Genomic DNA, 25184 nt, shown 5'->3' with positions numbered 1-25184 from the left:
GTTTCATTATCCTTCACATATCTAAATTAAGTCTACATCAAATGTTCTTACCTGTGAGCCTTCCTCTGTGCCCCCAATAATTCGGAAACCAAACCCTGCCTCTTGTTTCTGGAGTGTGATAGTGAACTCCATACTATGAATCGGATCATCTGAGTCGGGGAACCTGGTCCCAAATCTTGACTGTCCCGCACTCCCAAAAGAGGAATGAGACTGCATGGGGAATCGTTTAGGGACCTGTGTAATGTTACTTGGGAAGGGGTTCACATCCTCAAAAGATGTGCTCTGTCGGGGAGGGGGTGGTAGTCCGTCCCTCCACTGAGAGACATTGTTCACATTATTCCTATTCACTGTATCCCCTCGCCGTAATGGTGGAGGGGAAGTTGGTAAATTAGGATTCTGTCCCCATGACCTTTGATTGTTTCCGTATCCTGGTCGTCCATTCATAACATTTTGATAATGCCCACCACCAAAATCATGGTTTGAGTTTGAATACCCATAACTGTGACCTGGTAATGGAGTCTTACTTCTCATGTCTTGAGCAGTTGGAGTTTTTGGTCTCTGAAATTCATTCCTATAATCTGACCCCCGGTTAATCATTTCAGGCCCTGGAGTCCGACTCCTAAACATTCCAGGTTTTGCCCCTCCTTCTCTGTCTCTGTCATGAAAATTACTGCGACTGTTCCCTGAATCGTGATATCTACTATAAGGTCTATGATCAGATCTGGGGTCAAATCTTGACCCTGTTGGAGGACGAGACATATCATTATTTGAAGGCGGTAAGTAAAATTCTGATGATCCGTGACTTATATTTAAATCCTGATTGGCTGAATTTTTGTTGTAATCCTCATTCCTAGGTGGTGGCCTAGCGATTGGGGGTTTTGCTCGTTGGTCATTCACAAACATTCCTGTATTTCTTGTTGGTGTTTTTGGACGATTTTCGAAATATGATGGTGTTTTGGGTCGAGATTCTGAGGAGGGCGTTTTGGGTCGAGGAGGTGGTTCCATTCCATCAAAAGCATCACGTTTATCTGTAAGCAAGAATATGTTTTTACTACACTATTAAAGTACATGCACAAAAAACTTCTTTTTAATATATCACTATACATCAACTACTTTTTTTTTTTTTTTTTTACACGAAACTTGTGCATGAGACAGGATCATGGACTTTCAAATAGTGAATGGTTCACGATTACAAAAACTTCAGATCACCTGTTCATACAAAATTTTACATTGTTGAAATGAAACCTGAATTCAACATTAATATATCAGAATTAATCAGAAATAGAGCAAATTAATGACAATTTCAAATTTTATTTCTATCCCTTTAAAGATCTGAATTAAATCCTATGAAAAAAGAAACATAAAACAAACACAAATATAACAGATTTCAGGCTTAAATATCTGAAACACATACAAGCTGCATATTATGTGCAGATCTTTCAAGATTTTGAGACAATTCTCAAAACACTAACAGGCCTATAGTTGCCTATATCTAAGAAACATGTACTTGTTTTTCTTATACAGAGGTTTGAATCTGAAAACTTTTATACCATCTGGTATTGTAGAAAAGGAGCTTGATTATTGATTTTAATAGGATTTTTCAAAATGAGGCTCCATCTTGATAAATTTGAAAATCTTCACTGACAGATAAAAAATTTTTTTTTTTACTCCTTTTTTGTTAGGCTTATTATGTATATCTACGGACCCATATATAATACATCATACATGTACATAAATTCGTTATAAACATATTTGTTAACCATGTTAACATGCACCTTTAAATGCAAACAATAAGTAAAACTGAACTTACCATACTTAAAATACACAATTTAAAATGAATTCGCACTTCATCCGTATGTAAGACAAGCTAGCAATAACCTCACAGTATAAACCATTACTCAACAGCTACTAGAGATCTGAAACAACTTATTAGATCTTCACTACCTCAATGCAATATCAAATCCAAATGCCATGGAAACAGGGTAGTACATTGCATTTGAATTGTTCTGGTTGGAACTGGTGATTTTTTTTTTTTTAATTTCAATTCCCTGTTATTGATTTGAGTTCTCCTTTGCAAACCATCATGGATGTTAAAAAAAAAAAAAAAAAAAAAAATAACAAAAAAAAAACATCAACATACAATTCTAATTAAGCAGTCACGAGCAGTACAAAGCACTTTCACATGATACTATTTAAATCCACTGAATATTTTCCCCTTTTAATTTATATGAAAACTGATTGGATTTGATCAATCAATAAAATACTACCAACTTCTAAGTACCTGTACTTAAATCTGGTTTTTAAAATTCATTTGTATGACAGATTTCTACAGAAGTGTAAAAGGTCAACTAATTCATGATTCCTCCATCAGTATAACTTCAGTTTAATCATACCACAATTTAAAATACTATCATCCACTTTTAATGAATAATTTATACAGATATGAAATGAACAATAAAATGCTTTCTTTCTTCGTTTAAATGGGGATGAATGGTTGCAATCATTGCAGAAAAAAATTGCAGAATCCACTTATGCAGGTTATGCAATTTTTCTGCAATGTTGCAACAGTTCTTCCCAATTTAAACAAAAAAAAAAAAAAGAAAAGAAAGAAAGCATCTACTTGTTGAATAAGGAAGTGCTCTTTCATCTAAAATGTATAATCATCTTTTTCAAGTATTTCTACAAGATTTTCACCACATAAAACCTCCAAAAACAAGAACAGTGTAAGCTCTAAAGAGAAATAACCTGTGTCAATCATACGATTATTTCATACTTTCATTCCTCAACCTTTAGATCTCTTTCACTGAATCAAGTATTATATAAGGAGATGTTCTGTCTTACATGCACAATTGCTCTTACCTGTATTGTGGGAATGGTTTTCGAAGAAGTAATGTCCGGGTGGGTTATTGCTGCTAAAACTTGTGTCTGAAGCATTATTTGCCTTGCTTTCCTCCAATGAACGAGGCTAGAATATAAGAATAAGAGATTTCACACACATATTGCTGGCACATTGTTGCCAAAACCGTAAGTGATGTAAGTTACAGAGGAAATGAAATGCTGGCTTGTGATGCTAACAAAGGAAGATTTACTCTGCTTAGTTGACACATTAAGTAGTTTAGATAAAGGTAGGGAAAAGGTCCTACTTACTGAAGATCGTGACGCTTTCTTCACTTTAGCGGGAAGTCCTAAAATGGAAGAAATACATTTAAGATTTTACTTATAATCACTAGCTCAACAACAAGTTCTAACAATGTGTATTAAATAAATTATAGAACTTTTAATATACCTTTTTTTTCAAATCAAATGACATGAAACTAACACTAAATTTTCTTACACTTTAATATTTTTTCAGGTAAACTTATATTTTTTATTTCACAGAGATAGCCTTCTGTAGTGCTATAAAACTTGTTCAATAACATAGGATTTGGTATGTTGTATATTAGTGTAAAACAAAGTACAGCAAACATGTTATTTCTTATACCATGTATATTGTAACCTCTCTCTTATCGTAACCAAATCTCCAAACAGAGAGGATTTTCAACTTTTCAAATTGTATTGAGCATTTTTTTGCCTTTATTGAAAATTTTGAAAAGGACTATTAAAGTACACAAACACTGACTTTTCAGACTCTACATTTGGCTTTGGCAAACACAAGCAGAACTCTGAACTTTCAAAACTTAAAAAGTTCTGATCATTTAAGGTATAGCACAAACTTGTTCATTCACAGTTCCTTAAAGATGTATGCTGTGCATATTCTAATCTTATCATAATTACTCTTGCATGATGACATTAATCATAAAGCACACTTAAAAACGGTTAAGATATATTTGAGCAGCAAAAACCACAAATATAGGAGCAAGTTCATCTCAAACTGCCTACCTCCTCTTTGGATAGTTATCCTGGACTCTACACTTTTAGGACACTCCTTTAACACCTGTACAATATCCGAATGTACCATTTCTTGAACATTCGTGTCATTAATCTTCACTAAAATGTCCCCCTCCTGGAGGTTTTTACAGCGGGGTTTATCCAGAATTTGTTTCACTTTCTGTCCATACACACTGTCTGCTATTGTAAACCCAAACCCCATCTCCCCCCTCACAATATTAATAGAAAGAATTTCTGGTTTCTGAATACCCAGCACATCCGGTGCATCTCCGGTTCCATTGGGTTGACTCTGGGAATTAGGACTTAGCGGTATATTAGCTGATCGTGTCAGATCGGGCAAAGATTTCATGCTCTTCGCTGACGTGTTGTGCTGATCATGATGTCCGTGTGTCTCCTGAAAATAGGAGTAACTTGGCGGAGACTGATTAACATTAGAATCATTAGGTAAGGTCACTGCCACAGTCACAATGATCTCTGTGTTGGGGTCGTCGGGGTCAAATGGCAAGGGATAACCTCGACACACAGTTAATGTAACACTCTGTCCCGCGGGGATTGTTTGAAACAGATTAACAATGTCCTGATGAGAATATCCTAACACACAACGATCACACACATTCACCAGAACATCACCTGAAATGCAATTATTGAAACAGAATTCAATGCGATATCACAATCCTGCATATCTAGAAGTTATATAAATAGGAGTAAGTCTACATACGTATATCTGCATATTCAGAAATAATATTTTATAATATGTAATGATAATATTCAATGGAGTGCAGGTGTTTTTAAGAAGATAATCTTTTGTCAGTGACTCAATCTGCTTACGGCAAAGCATTTTTATCTCTTAAAGTTCACATCTGAGATAAAGGCTTGCAAAAATATTTTATCAACATTTGATAAATCAAAGTGCAAGTATATTTTAGATTTGAAAAAGACTTTGTAATATTTATATTACAATAAAAAATCAGACCTCCATAATCAAACAAAGATTTCCATTTCTTCATAAAAATTGTACATTTTAAAAAAAGACTGACATTTATATATCCTTCAACAGCTGCAATATACATATGAAGGAAAACAAGGTGTATGTTGAGATGTTATTGAGCCATGTAAGTTAATCTGAAATCCATGACACATGCCTCAATGAAAGCAGACACCTGCTACAGATTACAAAATACATGCACTGCAGACTTAAGTGCCAATTAAAAGACTGTAAAACACTCCTCCATACTGTGGAGTACATAAAGAAAATGTCTGATGTTTTAATTTTTTTTTTTAGATCTTCTATTTAAAATTATACTAATCTATTAATACAAAATGCCCTCCCCCCTCCAAATTTTTTTTTAAAGTAAAAAAAACAAACTGTTATGATTTCTTTGAAAATAATATACAGTGTACCTGCATTTTTCCTTCATTAATCCAGTATAAAACTTTTATTTTTACAATTGTCCTTGATCCTGCTAAATATCTATGACCTCAGACTACTAACCTATTACCAGTAACCTAGCTATATAAAATTTTCTCAGCAGAGCTGACAATTAACTGACATAAACTGTACAACAAGTCTGTAATCTAAGTTTTCGATGCCAAAGGCATACACGGGTACATATTAAACATCACCCTAACTCCTTACCCGTCTGTAAGGTGCCGTCAAGATGCGCTGGTCCATTTTCTACCACTTTTTTGATTTGTAGGAATTCTTCATCTGTGTGATCTCCCCCAATAATGGTGAACCCAAAGCCCCTGGTGCTTTTTACTAACGTTGTAGTGATTATCTCCCCTTTCAACTCAGCAGGGTTCTTGGTAAAGACCCGTCTCTCTTCAAAAATCAACATTCAACATTGAACATTGGAGCCCATTCTAGAGTCATTCAGCTTTAATAAATTAGATTCTGCTGCCTTCATTAAAGTAAATTAGCCATTTTTGATGACAGATGTATGTTAACAAACATGCTGGTTTCTGGGTTGACTTAATCATACATAAGCTACTAGCATTATAGGGAAGGGCAGGCTTGTTGGTTTATTATTCTGTAAATGACTGGATATACATTTACATGCAAACATTTTCTCACAATTAAAATAAATCTGAGAATAGTGGAAAACAGTTTCCCATTATCATGATTATCTTAAATTTGCTATAGTTTCATTTTTCTATTAGTGTAATCATGTAAATTATTACTTTGGGAGAATAAATGTGCCTGAATTCACATAAAATATGGCACCACATTATCTATGTGCAGAGTGTGGAGTATTAGTAAACAAATCCAACCTCTTTTTCTGTTTCCCCTGCCCAGCTGATGGTAGTCTGTAAACAAACACATGCCAAATTACACACACTAGTCTAGAGAAGGCATAAGTGGAATTCACCATGCAAAACACAACAGAACACTCACTAATGACCTACACTGACAATACCCATTATCCAATGGCTCTAAAATGCAGCAGGTTAAAAGTGACCATAATAAATTATTTTCTTAAAATTAATCTGCATTTAATTCAGTTGTCTCAATTGTCCATTTTGACAAAGGTTTGATCATGGTTTATGTCAATCTCTACACATGCAACTGCTTTGTGATATCTTTTCTTCACATTCATTGTGATTTTTTTTGTTTGGTTAAAAATGAAATATGGTCCAAACTTTTAACAGAAAAACAACAATCATTATCTGGATTAAAAATATTACCAGTATATTTAATATTTTTGGATTAATTCACTACATCTGCTTCACATAGTAAATCTCCTGATTAGAAAATGCAGTCAAACTAAGCAAGTTTTTTTTTTTGCTTTTGCAATTATGACACGAACAAAGCTCTTGTAAATCACAGTAGGCAAGGGAGGGAATCCAGTGAATTGTGGGATACATTACCAGGCGGTGCTCTCCCATTCATGTTGTTGTCGCTGATGGAGCGTTTCGTGGTGTTAGCTGTATCCTGGCTTTTCTTGGTTCGAGGTAGTGTGCTGATCACATCAGTGCCTGTGAAGAATTGAAATCCCATAATATAGAACAGTTGTCAATCTTATCAAAGTTTACTGTTTAAAAACTTCTCACAAGCTAGTTTCAAGTTACTACAGAGCAAAGATATTTTGGGTAGTAGAATTAGAATTCACTTAAGTCAACATGACCATATAATTCTTAATTTTCCGCTCATTACACTAAGAATTAAATAAATTTCACCAATTCAAAAGTCAGGGTGAAGACAGCATCCACCTCTGTATCATCAACATTGCATCTTTATCCATAAAATTTGTTGATTTTTATTAAAGGTAACCCACAACAGAGGTTAAAGCACACAATTTCCCATTTTTTTAAGGTCAAAGTTCAAGGCCTAAGACAACTCTGATGACAATGTAACAAACACCTCACCAGTTTCTAATTGTATAGTACATATAATTCATTCCACTGTGACATTAGACGGAATTGGTAAGCAGATGCCATCTTAACACTGATATAAAGATTTTTCATTAACTAATCCATGTAATCTCACAGTAAAACTCAATGCCAAGGTCAACTTTAATGGCATATTTACCCTGCTTTACAAATGTGTAAATCTGAATCTACTTTGATTGGGTCACCCATAACAGCCTGACAGATAAAAATACAACTATTGATGCCAACAGTTGGATAGATATTATCAATTTCATAGATAGGATTTTGCTAAATACAATCTGGTACATAAAAATTGAGTCTCAATTTTGGCAATTCTTTCTTTTAGCAAGTGTAAGGTTCTTTAGATATTAATTTTGGAATATTATCTAGAATGAACCCTAAAAATTAGCATGCTGGGAAGATAATCCACCACACAATAATATCCTTGGCATTCTTCGTAATAAAATTCATGATTTAATTGAAATGCCCAGTATCAGAAGTTTTTGGTTAAGAGGTCATAAGACTTATACTCCTAACAATTTTTTTTTTTGGGGGGGGGGGGGGGGTAATTTTAAAGTACCGGTAACATGAACAATATATTAATACACTTGATTTAGCAATAGTACTACCATAATTCAAAACAACAAAAGATGATCTAAAATAATTTATAATGTTTTTAAATAAAGAAGTAGATTTATAAGCACAGTCAAAAACTGGGTAAAAGCTCCAAAGTCTGGGTTTGACCTGCACTAAAATGATCTTCATCATGGTAGAAATTTTGATTCTCATCCACAAAAATTGGGTATAAGATTAACTTTATTAGCTTCATGGCTTAACTCAAATCAGTGTGAATATCTTTTGGTTTCAAGTAAATGGCATCTACAGGGCCACATATTTGGCCAAGAAGCCAACACTACAAAGTATACTAACATGTTCTGTCTGTTTTTGTTTACAATTATCCTAAGCCATTGACTTTTATTACCTATTAATTATCAATGATGTAGGTATTATAATCAAAAGATATTCTAAATAAATACAAGCAAGGAGGAAGCAGATATTTCAAGCTTGGCCAACCAAAAGTCATTCTAAAACTTTGACCTGCCTGGCCTGCACTAATGCATTCAAAATTTGTCCTGTCTGTTTTTGAGAGCACTTAACCTAAACCATGTAAACAGTTTAACATGCATTCTTATCTCTTAACCTGATTATCACCACCTTTCCATACTTACCCTGGTTTTGTCGTTTAGCCTGTGCCACAGGATTTTCATACTGAGTTCTTCTGTTTACATGGCTGCAAAAGAGATGAGAATGCCAGTGTGAGAAAAAAATTTGATGTATGTGTGAATAATCTGACTGATTAATACACATGTGTAGTGCACTGCCAGAAATCTGCCAGAAAAACATTTAGATGAAGCAGTGGAGTTTCACAATGCCATCAGCCTCACACATAATAAACATCCTCCCCAGCATCTGCTGAACTCCATCTCTGAGGTCAACAAATAATCCAGGGTTGGTTGGTCAAGATTTAAACTAGATAAGTTTTAAGAAGTTCATTGTTCATAACTAAAATTACTGAATATCAGGGAACGATTCTGAAGAAAATTGCTGATAGGTTATCAGTGATATTTTAGAATATAGAACTTACCCTTCCACACATGCAAAATTCTTTCCGGCAAAAGAAAATGATTAGGAAACATGAATGAAGTTCAGTTATACTCACTCTATGTAATAAGTTCCATAGTGGGGGTCCTCCACTTTCTCCCAGCCATATGGAAGCTCTAAAACAATGAACAAAAATTTTCTGAATATATAAACACACACATCAGAATTCTGAGTACAAAAAATGCTGCCGATTTGCCGGGCAGCTTTTGTACCTGGAGCCAATCCAATTTCCTTTGCAGATATTATAATCTATATTTTTATCATTAAAAGATTTTCTAAAAGCTCAACAATGCGATAATGTATTTTCATTTCTTGGGGTACACCTGCAAAATGCAAAGCCTTACTCTGTAAACAAAGCATTTGATGGCTGTAATGACCTCTTTTTTATAATATCCTGTTGGGGCTTATCTTCTTAAAAAATCAATCATTTTCACAAATTATTACTTGACATGTGGTTTTTTTTTGAAGGCGGCAAAGTGCCCTCAAAGATGAAAATCTAAAGAGATTGAAGCAGAATGGCTCCTTATAAACATCCTGACTCAGTGTTAGTACATACTTCCAGAATTTGTGTCACCTTCCTGCAATAGCCTTGTAGACACATACAGAAGCTGGCGAAGCTGGTTAACAAAGCGTCTGACAAAGAACTTTTTCAACCTTCTATCCATGCCGCTAGCTAGTCTAAATCCCTGCACATAAAACCCACATCCTCTCTTGCACACATAGATAGGAGAGGGAAAAAAATCCTTTATCTCTTTGAATTAAACTGATTTCCTCTCAAAATAGAATCAGATGGCCTCCATGGTAAAATAATCCTAACAAACAGAGCATCTTCAAAAGAGAGACAGCAATATGTGCTGTAGGAACCATCATACACACAAAACACACAGAGGACGCAAGAAAATTGGAAATTTTTTCTATAACCATCTGCAGTGGAGTGACCATGAAGCAACCACACAAAGGAAAATCAATGACCACCAACTGATTTATCACTGGCTTCAGGGTCACCTTAATCTGTAGCAGGGGGTAATTAGCCCCACCAGTTCAAATTGTCCAATTAGTCAGGGCTAGGCTTTTCTCAGCCATCATCCTATAATGAGGCGTCACTCTAGGCTATAATCTAACATTACCCTTGTTTGATCTCATATTGACATATGTATACATAACATATTAATAGAAGTGAAAACATTGTCTTGTAGCTGCCCATCACATTCATATTATTAGGTCAGATTATAAAAACTAAATCTATGTACATGTATTAAGAAACATTATCCAGGATTATTTTTCTTTTTCTTTTCTCTAAGCTTAAAACATATGGAACATTTGCTCAAGATGTTGAGCTAGCTGGTTTCCATTTTTATCACCTCCAAATACTTGATGAAAGTAAACACACCACAAGATAAATGGCATAAAAAAAAGAATTAAACAAGAAGTCTTGCAGGCTAGTAAAAAAAACTTACCAATTGTTTTCAATTTCCTCACAAATTTTCAGACCAAGCAAAAAATTCACAAAAATAAAGGTTTATTTTCCCTCTCTCACTGGAGGAAAACTTAAAACATCCTCACTGTAAGAATGACTTGGGGAGGAGTACAACACATGGGGGATTGTATATTGAGATAAACAGCAGCTAGAAAAACTGGCAGAGATGTAGCCTTAGATAATGTCTATTACAACTCATATATAATCAACTTTTTTTTTTTGCTGTGGCAGTCATACAAATTTTTCAGAAAATTGCTACATTTACAAGCAATTTCTCCTCCCATTATGTACTATGATTACAGTAACATTAAATTTGAAGACAATTTGAAAACACAATTTTCAGTTAAAAAGAAGATAGGTTATTCACTCTGAAGGTTAAAACACAAAAATGAACTGTCCAAAATATTTCTTTTTGAAACAAGTGAGCAACATACTGAAGGCAGATATCTGCAGAGTCAAATCATCCCAAAAACGAAAAATGGACAGAAAACATGCAGCAATTTTACATGTAAATATAAAGATTACAGATAGAATTGCTTTAGTAAATAATTAAATAATATTTTGTCCCCCCCCTCCCCACCCTCCCTACTCAATTTTTTTTAAACAAAATTCAAATTAGAAATGTTAAGATTTATACATCATTTCTATGAAAAAAAAAAAAAAAAAAAAAAATTTACATTTGTTTAACATCTGAAAAAGAAACAGTTCCAAAACTGTTTATTTTCCTACCTTTACAAGCCCTGAAAACCACTTGACACCTACAATCTTCATTATTCCGATGCTTCTCACATCCCCCGTGTGGAAACATAGGCAAAACTGGAGACTTAATGAGCGACTCTTTGGATTCATAAACTTTTTTCAAATCTAAGTGTAAATTTGGTTGGCTTCTTTTCAACATGGCAGTAGTCTGTATGACAACCATCTTCTGGGGTTATCAAATAAAATCCAAGCTCCAAATGGCAAGTTGAAGGTGTATACAATATGGGAAATTTGTTTACATTTACATTCAGTTCAGCTCATTGTTAAGCATTGCATATCCAAACATCTCCTCATCAATATTGGGGGGCCTTTCACATGTTTCAAATTCATAGTCTTAATGACCCTTTTCCTCTTCAAGCCCACAAAAGTGTATCCACTCATAACATTTCAGTCAGGTTCATTCAATTAAAACAAATGAGAAAACCTTCCCATCCAGGCCACTCAGCATCTGTCCCTTGACAATAGAAAACACCAATGTGACCCACTCGATATCTCTAAAAAATCTATACATGAACCACTAGGTTTTTTTTGTCTCCCTATAAGGCAGGACTTGGGGATCTATGAATTTTAATAGCGGAGGGAGAGAGTTGCTCATTGATTATGTCAAAATCAATGACTTAAACATCCTTCTCTTTGTGAGGAGTTTTAAAAGAAAATGCCTTAAAGTCTCAAGCCAATGTAAACATAGGTCCCGACAAAGGTAAACCTGGATTATTGAGTCAATAAACAAAAATAATTAACTTTAAGAAATGTTATGTTAGAATTTATTTACTTCAAAAGATTATGTTGCTAATTATTTATTTTCTAGTTTGATTCTTTAATGTTTGAAATATACATTATTCAAAATAAGACTCCCTCTCCCGCCTCCCAAACAAGAAAAAAGTTGCATTTTTTACACATATGGTAAAGATAATCTTTCATGTCATCACAAACCACTACCATTAGTATTTCATTATGTCATTTATGTCTGTGAAAGTTTGCAAACTTTCAGAAACACTAAATGATGTCTAGTACACATCATGACAACTTGGAGACGCGGACAGCATTTATTCCTTGATTTTCTGAAGATGGAATGAGGGCTGAGAAATGCATATACAGTCAAACCTCGTTATCTCAAACTTGATGAGACTGAGAAAAAACTTCAAGATATCCTTGGATTCAAGGTATTGAGGGTAAAATACTTAAAGAAAATCACTTCAACATATCCAATGTATTTGAGATATCCGTGTTGGAGATACCAAAGTTCAACTATATATACAAGATACTTCACTGTAAAAGTTTTCATTGTTTCCTTTTGAATTATAAATTTGAGCTTAATTTCTCAATAAAAACTTTTAAGTATAATAAGTTGCCCCCATTCTCCCTCAATTGTTCATTCAATTAATTAAATTTACACTGCTAATGATCTCTGTAGATCAAAGCCATCTAATTGATAAACTGAAACTTCTGTGTATTGGACCATTCTTGTTAATATGACAGCTTAATTAACACTGTAAAAAAATATCTGTGTTTCATCCTGCCAAAGGAACATCAGTCAATAAATTGATTGTGACAAAATCCTCAAAAACAGACACCAACCATATGTGTAAGAGAACACAGCTGAATTCTAGTTTTACATGCATGACAGTGTGGCAATACTCATCACATCACAAAAACAGAGATCACATGCAAGCTTTTCTCCCAGAAGCCCAGATGACAAAGATAAAAACAACACACAGAGTATGCCACAGTATTCCAATTATCTATATATGCTGTCATATTTGCATGACACACGAAGAATGTTCCTCCACAGAAAGAATTAATTATAGGGGGAAAAAATCTATGAATTCTAAATGAGATGACAAAATAAAGAGAGAATCAACTAATTAAAAGGTGAAATATATCTGATTCAGAAAAACATGAGCTTGTAAATAAGTACCCCTGTTTAAGACATTAATATCCTCCCTCCTTCCCCCCTTTTAACTATACCTTTACTTAAATTCCCATCATGATACAAGTAAGTTTACGGATAGATTTATGTAATAAAAGCTGATAAAATGGACAAAGACAAAGGTAAAAGAGATAAAATACATATTCAATACAACTTCAATCATCTGATCACAGACTCAGTATTACAGACTGTCATATAAATTACATAATACAGGTATGAAAGGTAGATAGTGTATGCTTGGATAACAGGACTGAGGTGTAAACACGGATGATACACAGTGCAGCGCAAGTTTAAACTGTATTATTCAATGGTCAAATATCATAATTAGTGTTTATCCAAAAGGTAATCAGTGTAAACATGATAAAGACTCAAAGATTTATTTTCCAAGTCAATTTTTTTTAGGGTTAAATTAAAACTGCAGCATAATTAAAAGGCAATGCATCTTTAAGTTTCATGCAAGGTTGTAATCTTCATGTTAAATAAAAGTATAAATTTTCAGAAAAAGGAAAATACAGCTGAGAAAAGCAACATTATATTGGTAACCTTTTTTTTTTCAAAGCTAGACAAAGAGGAATAACTCTTCCTTCAAAACGAGACAGTCTTGGTGCATGTATTTTCTCTCCACTATTTCCAAAAAATTATGTGCTTTGTTAACAAAAAGGAGGGTGAACATGCACTGAATGAAAAATTATTTTTATACACAGTGGGTCGCAGTGAGGAGGAAAATGAACTGAATCATGAAATACACAGTGACTGTGGGACGCAGTGAGAAAAGGCGCAGTCGGCAGTTTAAGGTGTTCAGAGAAAAATCCTTACCTGTTCGCTTGTAGCGCGGATATGTATGAGTACCTATATTTAAACAATGAAACTTTAACTTTCATATCTAATTTAAAACCTGAATTTGTTATATCGAAATTTCATATGCATCTGGATATCATTAGGAAATTGACTGAAACATTATTGATCCTAGTACACTCTAGATTAAAATTTTAAAATATGACGGATTACGTAATCATGATTTCTACCTACAAAGAAATTTGATTTTGTTAATAATGATTATTGGTCTACAGCAAACAAAATGAAATGATTGGTAGAGTTTCATTATAAAACCACAAATTTTATCATGAAACTGTAAAATGAGTGTTTATTTTGCATAAAACTAGTGTTCTTTCCCTGTTTCCCACCCAAGAAAAAGCTCATTACTGTTTGACCAATTATTCACCAATATCTGTCTATTTCAAAACCTCCCCCACTGTCTATTGCAAAACCTCCCCCACAGGGTATTTTTATAATATCATGTTCAGTTAATCACACAAAGTGCATGTATGCTGTAAAATTAGCACTATACACAGTGGCTGTTTACATCATCAACATCAATAATGAATCACAATTATTTTCCATCTGATGTAGTTGACAAAGTATGTTTAATCTAAGATCTGAGGCATTTTCTTCTCATAATGCAAAACATTCTTACACCCACCTAATCACTGTTTGGAATAACTGTAAGTTGACATTGTTAGGAACAGTCGATAAAATTAGCTAGACATGCAGGGCTGACTGCTAGTAAAAGTTGCAAGCCCTGCTCATGATCTTCTAGACCTAGGAAATTACTTGCCTTTTTCAAAAAAAAAAAAAAAAAAAAAAAATAGATGTGTAGAAACGCTACAAATTGCAAGTTGCATATTTGTTATTGAGATAATGATTAGAAATTGTGAATCTTGAAATCTTTTCTAAGTTCTAGCAGGAAGTCATCGGACCAGGACCAAATTCAAACTCTGGTAAAATATCTGCACATTCAATTTCAACCTTATACATACATCCCGACAACTGAAATTTTCTTATTTTTTTTCTAAGCTCAAGAGGGATAACTCTGTCAAAAATCATCGGTCCATGTCTATATTCAAACCTGTATTTTCTGGTAAAATACCTGCATATGCAATTTCAACCTTATACATACATCCCTACAAAAGTTAGAGAGCGGATACTGAAAATTTCTTTTTTTTTTTCTAAGTTCAAGAGGAATAACTCTGTCAAAAATCATCTGACCATGACCATATTCAAACTTGACCTGTATTTTCTGGTAAAATACCTGCATATGCAATATCAACTGTATACATTCATCCCTACAGAAGTTTAGAGAGCTGATACTGAAAATTTCTTCTTTTTTTTTTCTAAGTTCAAGAGGGAAAACTCTGTCAAAAATCATCAGACCATGACCAAATTTGAGCTTGACCTGTATTTTCTAGTAAAATACCTACATATGCAATATACATCCCTACAAAAGTAAGAGAGCGGAAACTGAAAATTTCTTGTTTTTTTCTAAGTTCAAGAGGGATAACTCTGTCAAAAATCTCAACCAAATGCGTATTCCTAAGATGTATCCGTATGTCAAATTTGAGTTGAATGTGTGCAACTGTTGCAGAGATAATGAACCGAAAGTGAATGATGACGGAATGACGAAACAGGGTAACACTACGAGTATACAGGCCTTTCAAAATCTGCGTGTACCCAGTACTTTTACCCAGCTGAAATCATGATTGTACCAGCCAAATATTTGGAGAAAAATTGATAGTATTACTTAAAATTACAAGGTACCTCCCATTTTTGTAAAAGTAACACCTGTTTCTAATCTTTTTGAAAGCCCCGCAGAGTATAAGATAATCTAAGGTATTCTTTCTTTCAAGAAAATGGATGAAATGTAGTAAGTTGGATGAGTGTGGATTTAAGGTCAACAGATCAAGGTCATCAAATTCTTGTAAGATTTCCACAGTTCTCAAATGGGCTAAATGCCCAAAAAAAAAAAAAAAAAAAAAAAAAAAAAAAAAAAAAGGAAAATACACACAGACGTGACCCACAAACTATGCAGTGACCAAGGCCAATTATAAAACAAAAATTACTCCAGGATCAAACCTAGGGAATACGATACACATACATGTAATAAAAAAATATAAGTTTTGTCACAAAAAACAAAACAAACACATATACATCCCTTTAAAGGGTAAGTCTTCAAAGAAAATTCTTAACTTTATTGGCTTGTACAGTAACATATCGTACACTGTATATTATACAATATACACTGGTATCTTATTTCACACCTTCCTAAATGCTTTTGCCTTGAATTTCATATTGATTTTATTTTTAATTTTATTTTTCATTCATCACAAGTATATATCATTCTTAGAAACTTAATCATGTCAAGTAAATCTTGCTGTAATTCCCTCTCAATTTCATATCCCTGCTTTGAGTTCCTGAAAATTGTCTTCCACTTTAGGCTGAGAATATAGCTTACGACTCTACAACGGTAATAGTACTTATGCCCAATGTTTGACCCCTAATAAAAATCCCCCTAGACATACCATTATCCTGACAATCCCCTGCCTGTTGTTTCTGTAGCTTTGCTAGACGGGGATCCAACCAGTGAGTTGTTTCTGAGCTGTGACTGAAAGAATAAAAATCACAACTATTACTGTGATATTAGAGAACATAAGAGTCTGTCACCATGATTTAAACACATTATATTGCCAATAGTGCAAATGCACTACTAAATGTACATTTCCTTTGAGAAATAAAACAAACAATTTACATTTGTTTACTTGCCACAGATACCATTATCACTGTAAATGTCTTATGTAACTGACAAATTTAGTGGGGAACCATTTTTGGTGGACAGTTATATGAAAATTTTCCCATTATAAAAATTAAGCTCATGATACTGAATTACCATCACCAACCAAAAATTTACTATACATTATTGGTCGGTATTGGCCACTAAGAGTGCAACGATAAACCGTTTTACGGTATATCGTGGTTAATTTTTCCACGGTTCAATTCACGATACGTTAAACTGATATCACGGTTCGGTTCAATCGGTCCATAATTATCAGAATTGACCGTTTTGGTTCCTTGTTTACAATTTTAAAATGGCTTCCGCACAAAACATGAGGTCGATGAAATTGCAGAAACGGCAGTTAAACTTGTCTCCAGCATATTATATACCTCATATTTAACAGGGTGAAGGATGTTTTCACTTTCCTAGTGTTATTAAAAGTTATAGATGTTAAGGCAAGTGATAAAGTCTTTAGATCCAATAGCCTTATACGGTAATACACAATATCTCATCATGTGTGTACTTGTTTCGATGAAAATTTGCTGACTAGAGAATGTGTGAACACGAATTATTACAACTGGTTTTATATGTAAATAAAAGGAATAAAAGAATGCCTGTTTTCCTTTTTCATTCCAGTCAAAAAGAAAAAAATATTAAGAAAGGTCTTCTTTTTATAAATTATTGGAAGTCTGAATCCAGTGTATCCAGTCAACTAGTACCCTTTTGATATTTTTTTTTTTTTTTTAAAAAAAGTTTGAACATTGATAAAATTGTTAAGTTTAAAAAAAAATGTATGATGAAAAACATCAGACTTCTTAACCTAATATGTCATGTATCGTGATACACATTGTATCGTGAAATGAATACCGTGATACATATCATGGGGTAGGCGTATCATTGCACCCCTATTGGGGACCATGTTGTGTCTCCCAACAAGGCAACAAATATCAATACAATGACAACCTAATTAACATACAGTGCGGACTCGTTTTTACGGTGACGGTTTTATAAGATAGAACGCTTATTACGTTGTAAATTCAAAGCACAAAACCATTTCTTAACAAATCTATACAAAATAGAACTGTTTATTACGATGTCCTTAAATGCCAGGACTCGGTATTACGATGTAAAAATTCTGTCCAAAATTTTTTTTCACTCCGTGTTTATTCAGTGTTGATCGACGGTAGACACTTAAGGAGATGCTAAATAAACATTGAAACACCTGTGCTCTGACAGAGTGTTAATTTGCAGGGCCGTTAGGTGATTAGTGACGCTTGACTGCACACACCTTGACTGTTCTAGCGAGGTCAGCAGAATTGGAGAAGTGTCAAAGCCATTGTTAAACAATTAAACTGTTTATTTATAAATGAAGTCTCTAGTTTATCTATCTCTGTTAAGTTTATTTTATTTTTTTTACTATGGTTAATAAGTAAAATTAATTTATTAAATAAAAGGTTACATTTAATCATATGCATGTATGTTAAATACGTAATGTGTAATTTCGTTTGCAGTTAAACTGCGGAATGGACAGCTTGGGTATCAAACATAATTTTGGCAAAATTTGAACTCCAATAACGTTTTAACAGCTTGGATAGTGGCTTGGACTACCTCACAGGTGTCAGCAGAAATACAAATCGATAATTGCTAAATTGCTAATTGAACTCTGTTCAGTAATTTAAAAATTCAAATTTATTTTGACATTTAGCTTGTGTGTTTTCAAATCCTGTCCATGAATATGCCTATCACACTGCCCACTTTCATGAGTTGTTCACTGCAGCTCTAAGCTCATTGAACACCCAAAACCGCCCAGTGATGTATTGTTGTTGTTTATGTAGTAACGATACGAAGACATTGAAAATTTTACGAACGCATTATCTAGACAGAAACGAAAGTAAAAGTAAACGGAAATGGCGGCAGATAAATGAAGATTGCCGAAGTTCTTATAAAAAATGTGCACATTTCTTTTAAAATGAAGGAAATAGAAGAAATAGCATCATCAAGATATCTATTCAAGATAAGTTATTAATAAATTATATGTATATAGCGTTTTAATGAAGAATTTGAACAGAAGAAGGAAACAAAAGGAGAAAAATACACCTCCTAATACAACAAGAAGCTTTCAAAACGATGTTTTACTGGATTTTACTGGGAACTTTTATTACGTTGCCCTCGATATTACGATATTTTACCATGATAAAATGAACATCGTAATAACGAGTCCGCACTGTACCCAATTATTATACCTCAAATAAATAATCTCTAGTAAAATACATGTATAATCTGATCGGCTGAGTCAGTCACATAACCATCGTGTTTGCCCTTCAACAAAACATCGTGTTTCATGTCGTGTCTCACAATTGTGATGTCACAATGCGGTGACTGAGATGGTTAATACTGAGTTAGATTGTTTATATCGTTGATTGATTGAGTCCATTCAAACATGTAAAATAAAAATATTCAGAATAGAGTTTCATGGGTGGGGTTTGAATGTTACTAGTGTGTAAATCACATTGACTTGTCACGACAGATTTTTTTATGAAGCGCAGCTAGTGGTGTAACTTGCATCTGTTTCGTATTGTTCTTATCAAATGTTTACTTTATTCATTGGATCTTCTTTATATTTCCTGTGCTTGATTCGATATAATAAACAATTTATTGCAAGAATTTTCAGGAGACATTAAGATTTCTTCGCCCATGAAAAATCATATTCCCCTCGGGCAATATGATTTTTCATGGGTGAAGAAATCTTCATGTCTCCCTCTTTATCATGCAATAAATGTATATTAACTGACGTAAAATACCATTTCATACAGGCATAATTTTGATCTTAGTGTACTTTACAAATAATAGGCCTTCACATTAATAAACAAGGGTAGACTAATACTGATAAACTTACTCAATATAATAAGCAGTGCCATCTTCTGTGTATGCCTTCTCCCAGTTGTGAGGTAATACACCTAATGAAGCATCAAGCTGCAATTTCTCCATGGACTTCTTGCGTTCCCCATCAAACTGGAAGGGAACTGGTGAAGTACGAGCCGAGCCACCCTCGGTATTGCTTCTGTTTCTGCGACGTTTGCCATCACCACTAGTCGGCAATGGTGCTCCCATTGAAGTGGACCTCCTAAGATTAGCTCCCTTTGGTTCACTAGGGGGCTTGGGGGTACCATAGTGGTTTCCTATATAAGCAAAAACAGAATGATTACCAGTATGAGCCATTTAATTTTACTAAAACAAGACTTCTTATACTTAGGATACGAAGAAAACTTTTTGAAGAGTTTAATCCACAAAATATAAAATTACAAACTGCTATGTCTATGAAATCTACAATCTTTGTCTTTTCCTTGTTCAGATTGTGAATAAACTTATGTAAAAACTTTTAAAACACCTAAAATATAACATTGATTTTATACATTTAAAATGCAAGGTTTAAATTCTACCTAATCTGCAAAAATGCAACATTAAAAAACAGTAATTAAGAAACATTAGAATCAATTTCCTTTGATAGAGTTTTCATGTAAGACATCACAAGCCAAGGCCTATCAGCATTCTCATATCAAAATCTTGACCTTTTGACCTTGATATTGATGACCAAGTTACCCAAAAATCAATAGGAAGCTCTATCAATCACCCTCAATTTATGTAAAAATTAAGCTTTATCTCCTCACATAAAAATGATGATGAAAAGATAAAAACAAACTGGGCACCTAATGCACACCCAAATTATTTGCTATGGAAATAAACAATTTTATTTTCAATCTATTTGCTCTGAAGCTACCTTAGTACCTATGCCAGAAGTATGAATTTGTACAAAGATAATAACATGAATAATCCTGTTGACATGTTGAAAGAAATAACATTATCTAAAGTCTTTCAATTACTTTTTTTTTATCAGACAAACAGAAGATTTTTTTTCCTGCTTTTTCTTCCTCTTTACTTCAATATGGAAATAAACCTTTCTTGATATTCAAAAGACATTGTCAGTCAATCAGAGAGTTGTATCCTCTTTTCAGTGAGTCTCTGAGGTCATTGACCAGACTCATAATTAAGATAGAAGACATTTACATGCAAAATAGGGATTGATCAGCAACACTGAACGTCAACTCATTATCACTTCCACATGAATTCATGTCACGATTTCTTTCTCTTGAGAAGTGATAAAATGAATTTCTTTTTATGATCAGAAAGTAAAAATCACGTCACAATATCTTAAAAAAAAAAAAAAAGACGAAAAATTCGTTTTCTCAACATCTGTATTAAACCTTTAATGAAAGATTGCTGAATGAGCACACCTGCTTATATCACATATTGATTGTCATTCTTTTGGCTAAAACACAAAATTATGGGGGAAAAGTCTGTTTTATATGTACAAATACTGCATAAACACATTGTACAGAGAACAACAAGCAAGGTTTTCCTTTCTAGTGTACTCATTTCAGGACAGAGTTAGCGTGTGTATTCAAACCCATACAGTTGACTTACCATCATACAATCCACTCTCTAGCAGGCAGCCACTCTTCTCCAGCTGATTAAACTCTTCCATAGACAGGAATGTGTAGTCCACTCCATTAACCTCCCCTGGCCTTGGTTGTCTAGTGGTACCTGATGGAAACAATCAAAATTTGTACTACAGTTCCTCTGACATGTTCATTAACTTCTAAATTAGTTCATTTATGTGCTATAGACTGATGGTGAAAATGATGTAACAGCAATTGATTCGTAAATATCATTTAATTATCTGCCAACTAAAACATCACTAAAGAGCAGAACCCCAGTTATCATGGAAGGGATAAATCTACAATGTCTTACTCTATAAATTCACGTTGCTGCAATATACAGGTACATTTTGTACATAAATGCACTATGATCATAGAAAGTTTCTTGGCAATTATAAACTTTCATTAGAATTTAGAAATGCTTTTTATAGTACTTACAAGGAACAGTTCTAAGATACAAATTATCACGAATTGTCTGCTGTAGTTCATGGTCAACAGAACCCTTTGGAAATCTTGATGTCAAAAACTGACGTAGATCTTTTGGCAGTAAACCTGAAAAACCTGACTAGTAAATCTGGTGGAAAATCATTAAAAAAAACCCCTAGGTTATTGACCAAAGACACAGTAAGTGATAGCAACCAAGCTTGCAAGGATGCTATAATTTTCCGTGTCTGAGGTCAATATCACTCGACATGGGTCCTTATAACCACATACTGACCATTCACTGAAGTCCATAATCAATTATTTATATTATATAATCACTCAATCAGAATAATCTAAAACAATTCTAACTGAAAAGACTTGGCAGTCATTACATCACAATGATAAAAACATGCTTCTTACATTATGACGCCAAATTCTACGTAACTTTGGTGCAGTCAAATGTGAGTCATGTGATATCATATTCAACGGACACACTTTTGCGTCCATATCACAAAAGGACGATTATCATGTGACGTCCTTTCAGCCAATGATAATTAATAAAATAACCTTCTTATATAATATTATGACTTTATTGTACACATTCCAAAATATATACTGTACTAAACACAAAGATGTCTCCTTTGCCAATCTCTTTGAATATGTATTCCAAATGATTTTCACTATCACAGCAAACAGATTAATTAGAATAATCTGAGTCTCGAGATTGGCTCTCACCACAGTTTGAATATGTCTTATATGGATTCATTTTATCAGAATGGAGTGGATCTGCTCAGGCACAATTTTGGAAAATGCAAATGGAGTTGCAATGAAAACAAGGGCACTGCAATGCAGAGCATCCCCTCGCAAAAGAGCACATTGATCCAGAAGCTTACTCACAAGCATGTTACTATATCACCTCCAACTTTGTTGCAAGGGGATAACAGTGATCAAATTAATCATAACAAATACTTTTGAGTTTGTATATACCTTCCACCTCAAAATTTTATCGATATAAAGGAAAAATTAGTGATAGGAATCAGTAAGAATTTCATAATCGATAATCGGCTGCTGTGACTAACTAATTATCAATTATAATTGGACATTTACAAAGTCTTTCAATTATTAAAGTTTATCAAATGGTAAGAATGGGAGAATAACTACTTTCTGTGGTTGTCCAGATGGTTCTTCTTTCAATTTGAAGAATCCATAGTTCATCCATACCCGGGAATGAGCGTTGTTACCCAGGTATGAATGCTGTTTGTCTGTGCCATTATGATATGCAAATAAGTTAATAGATACGTCGCGGCTGGAATATTCGGCTTAAAAACTATTACGTTTGTAAACTAAAAAAATATAACCTGATTAATCGGAATAAAAATTTTGTAATCGAGCACTTGGATTATGCCAGCAATCAGACGATTTTGGATTATAATCGATGATCGGAACACCACTAGGAAAAATTCAACACATTGTTATGTTTTTTTTCTCACTTCAAATTATAACCATGTTGACATTTGGACCTTTCTGCACTGTTCATAGTATACTTGTAAATTAGAATTATCTGCCCTTTACTTTGCTACACTGCCAATACACCGAACAAATTCTAACCTAGACCATGTAGACAGAACATTCTATCTTACATTAAAATGATATTGTCCTACAGGCTCGGTTTAACTATAGAATTTGTTCCGTGTATTGGAAATGTAGCAAAATAAACACGGGCGATAACTCTAACTCAGTGCATTTACTATGAACAAGTCAGAGAGTGAGGAATGTCACCATGCAGGTTTTTTTTAGGTCTTAAAATCAAGGGCCTGGGCCTTTCCATTAGGGAAAAATTAGCAACATTTAATTAAAATTGGGAAAAATATCATAATTCACATTTTTCTAGAAAAAATTCAAATAAGAGCCATTTCCTTACTTGTAAGGCATTTATTGACTTATTTACATTTAATAAATCTTATTGAAAATCAGTTTAACTTGAAATTGCTTTTCTTTCTATAATATTTAGAATTATTTGACTTTAATGTCATGCTTCAAATCATCTTTTGGGAATTTTCTTTGATGAAATTGAGAAAAACACACACTTTTTACCATTGGGAATGGGGTCTATTTCAGGCCCCCTACGACCCCTAAAAAAAACCCTGCCATGGCATGTAAATTTGAAGCGAGAAAAAACGTTGAGAAAATGAGTTGAATTTTCATCTTAATATGGATTATTTTTTAGGTGAAAAGGCATATACAATCTCAAAAAGGTTCTTTATGATTAATTTGGTAGTTATTTTCAGTGCAACTCCTTTTTGTATTCTTCAAAATTATTTTGGAGCGGATCTGCTCCAATTTCTACACTGCAACTATATGGGACATATTCTGACTGTGGTGAGGGCTTGTCCCAAGACACAGTTAGATTATTCTAACTAATTCTAACCTTAAACCAGGTCCACAGGACAATATCATTTTAATGAAACATATAACAGTACATTTTTGTAAACAAAACACAATGCTATATCATCAAGCAAAGTCTTACCTATTTTAATACTTTTTATCATTACAGGTGCACCATTCTGGCTGACCTGTTTTAACCAAATATTAGCATCTCTCAAGGTGTATCCTGCAATTTTCTGTCCCTGTATTTCTAATATCAGATCATCGGTGTAAAGTTTTCCACTATGATATGTAAGCTGGTCAGACTTTATAGTCTCTATCCACACGAACTGTCCATTATCCGCCCCACCGCACAACGTGATCCCTAATCCATCCTCCTGTCCTGTCCCCGTGGACACTACGGTCTCATTAATACTTTGAGACCAATGCCTCTGCTCTCTTCGTATTTTCGGTGGTATTGCTACAGGAGGAGGCTTATTTGTATAGGCGTTGGAATTAGGATAAGACATTTTTTCAGCATGCACAATCGCCCTCTAAGTACCGAAGCATCATAATAAGATGAAATACCTTTGACAGCTAGCACTCGGATTTTCTCCATGAAAACTGCATAGGGGGTACATCGTCCAAAGATAAGCATTTAAATATCACATATTTCTTACCAAAAATGGCGTAACAAACAACAAGGAAAATCAAAGTACTTATTAAAAAATCATAAACACCTGTGAGGAATACAAAAAATAATAGGAAAGGGGATAAAAATCACTTAATCTTCCGCCCTACATTCAAAACATTACGAAGTATACAATGAACTGCGCATGCGCAAAATGCCACCAACCTCATAGTTGTCGTAAAACATAATCCTCGAAATCTGCCAGTTATTTTCTAAATACTTCCACCATATTATACCGTGTTTGTTATTACAAAAACAATGAGATACTTTCACTGATTCTGAACTCTATTCAATATAAAAACATTAATATTTGAATGGGTGGATCCATGTTCAGCATGTTCAGTGCGCGGATCAAATGGTACAAATATAGGCCTAAGGACCATAATGCTCACGTGTTTTTATTTTCTTTGTTATTTTCCCTCAAAACAAAAGATTTTTTTCTACCAGACAAGTACCGGTAAAAATGAATGACCGCTTAGATTTACTATCATTACTACATGTACTAGTTTTGTGTTTGT

The 25184-nt window shown here is 33.8% G+C and overlaps 1 protein-coding gene across 10 annotated transcripts in view; it reads right to left on the bottom strand.

Annotated features, from left to right (window-relative positions):
* LOC133184794 (membrane-associated guanylate kinase, WW and PDZ domain-containing protein 3-like) overlaps window positions 1–24805 on the bottom strand; it is a 35366-nt gene extending 10561 nt beyond the window's left edge. For 6 of the 10 annotated variants that reach the window (XM_061319857.1, XM_061319863.1, XM_061319858.1 and 3 more), the window contains exons 1-15: window positions 24139–24805; window positions 21627–21740; window positions 21175–21294; window positions 19589–19871; window positions 16442–16524; window positions 13902–13934; window positions 8978–9035; window positions 8487–8548; window positions 6757–6864; window positions 6160–6195; window positions 5525–5710; window positions 3880–4518; window positions 3148–3185; window positions 2860–2965; window positions 52–1028 (exon numbers count right to left, since the gene is read on the bottom strand). In XM_061319857.1, the coding sequence (XP_061175841.1) occupies window positions 52–1028; window positions 2860–2965; window positions 3148–3185; window positions 3880–4518; window positions 5525–5710; window positions 6160–6195; window positions 6757–6864; window positions 8487–8548; window positions 8978–9035; window positions 13902–13934; window positions 16442–16524; window positions 19589–19871; window positions 21175–21294; window positions 21627–21740; window positions 24139–24505 (3210 nt within the window). In that variant the 5' untranslated portion in view covers window positions 24506–24805. The remainder of the gene's footprint in view (window positions 1–51; window positions 1029–2859; window positions 2966–3147; window positions 3186–3879; window positions 4519–5524; window positions 5711–6159; window positions 6196–6756; window positions 6865–8486; window positions 8549–8977; window positions 9036–13901; window positions 13935–16441; window positions 16525–19588; window positions 19872–21174; window positions 21295–21626; window positions 21741–24138) is intronic. The other 4 variants (XM_061319860.1, XM_061319865.1, XM_061319867.1 and 1 more) reach the window with 2 other exon arrangements.
* Between the last annotated feature and the right edge of the window lie 379 nt (window positions 24806–25184).

Source organism: Saccostrea echinata, unplaced genomic scaffold, assembly GCF_033153115.1.
Source record: "Saccostrea echinata isolate AGI-Se365-2 ecotype Australia unplaced genomic scaffold, CSIRO_AGI_Sech_v1 ptg000011l, whole genome shotgun sequence".
Lineage (NCBI taxonomy): Eukaryota > Metazoa > Mollusca > Bivalvia > Ostreida > Ostreidae > Saccostrea > Saccostrea echinata.
Note: the sequence above shows the minus strand (reverse complement) of the source record. Positions and strands in the feature narration are given on the sequence as shown.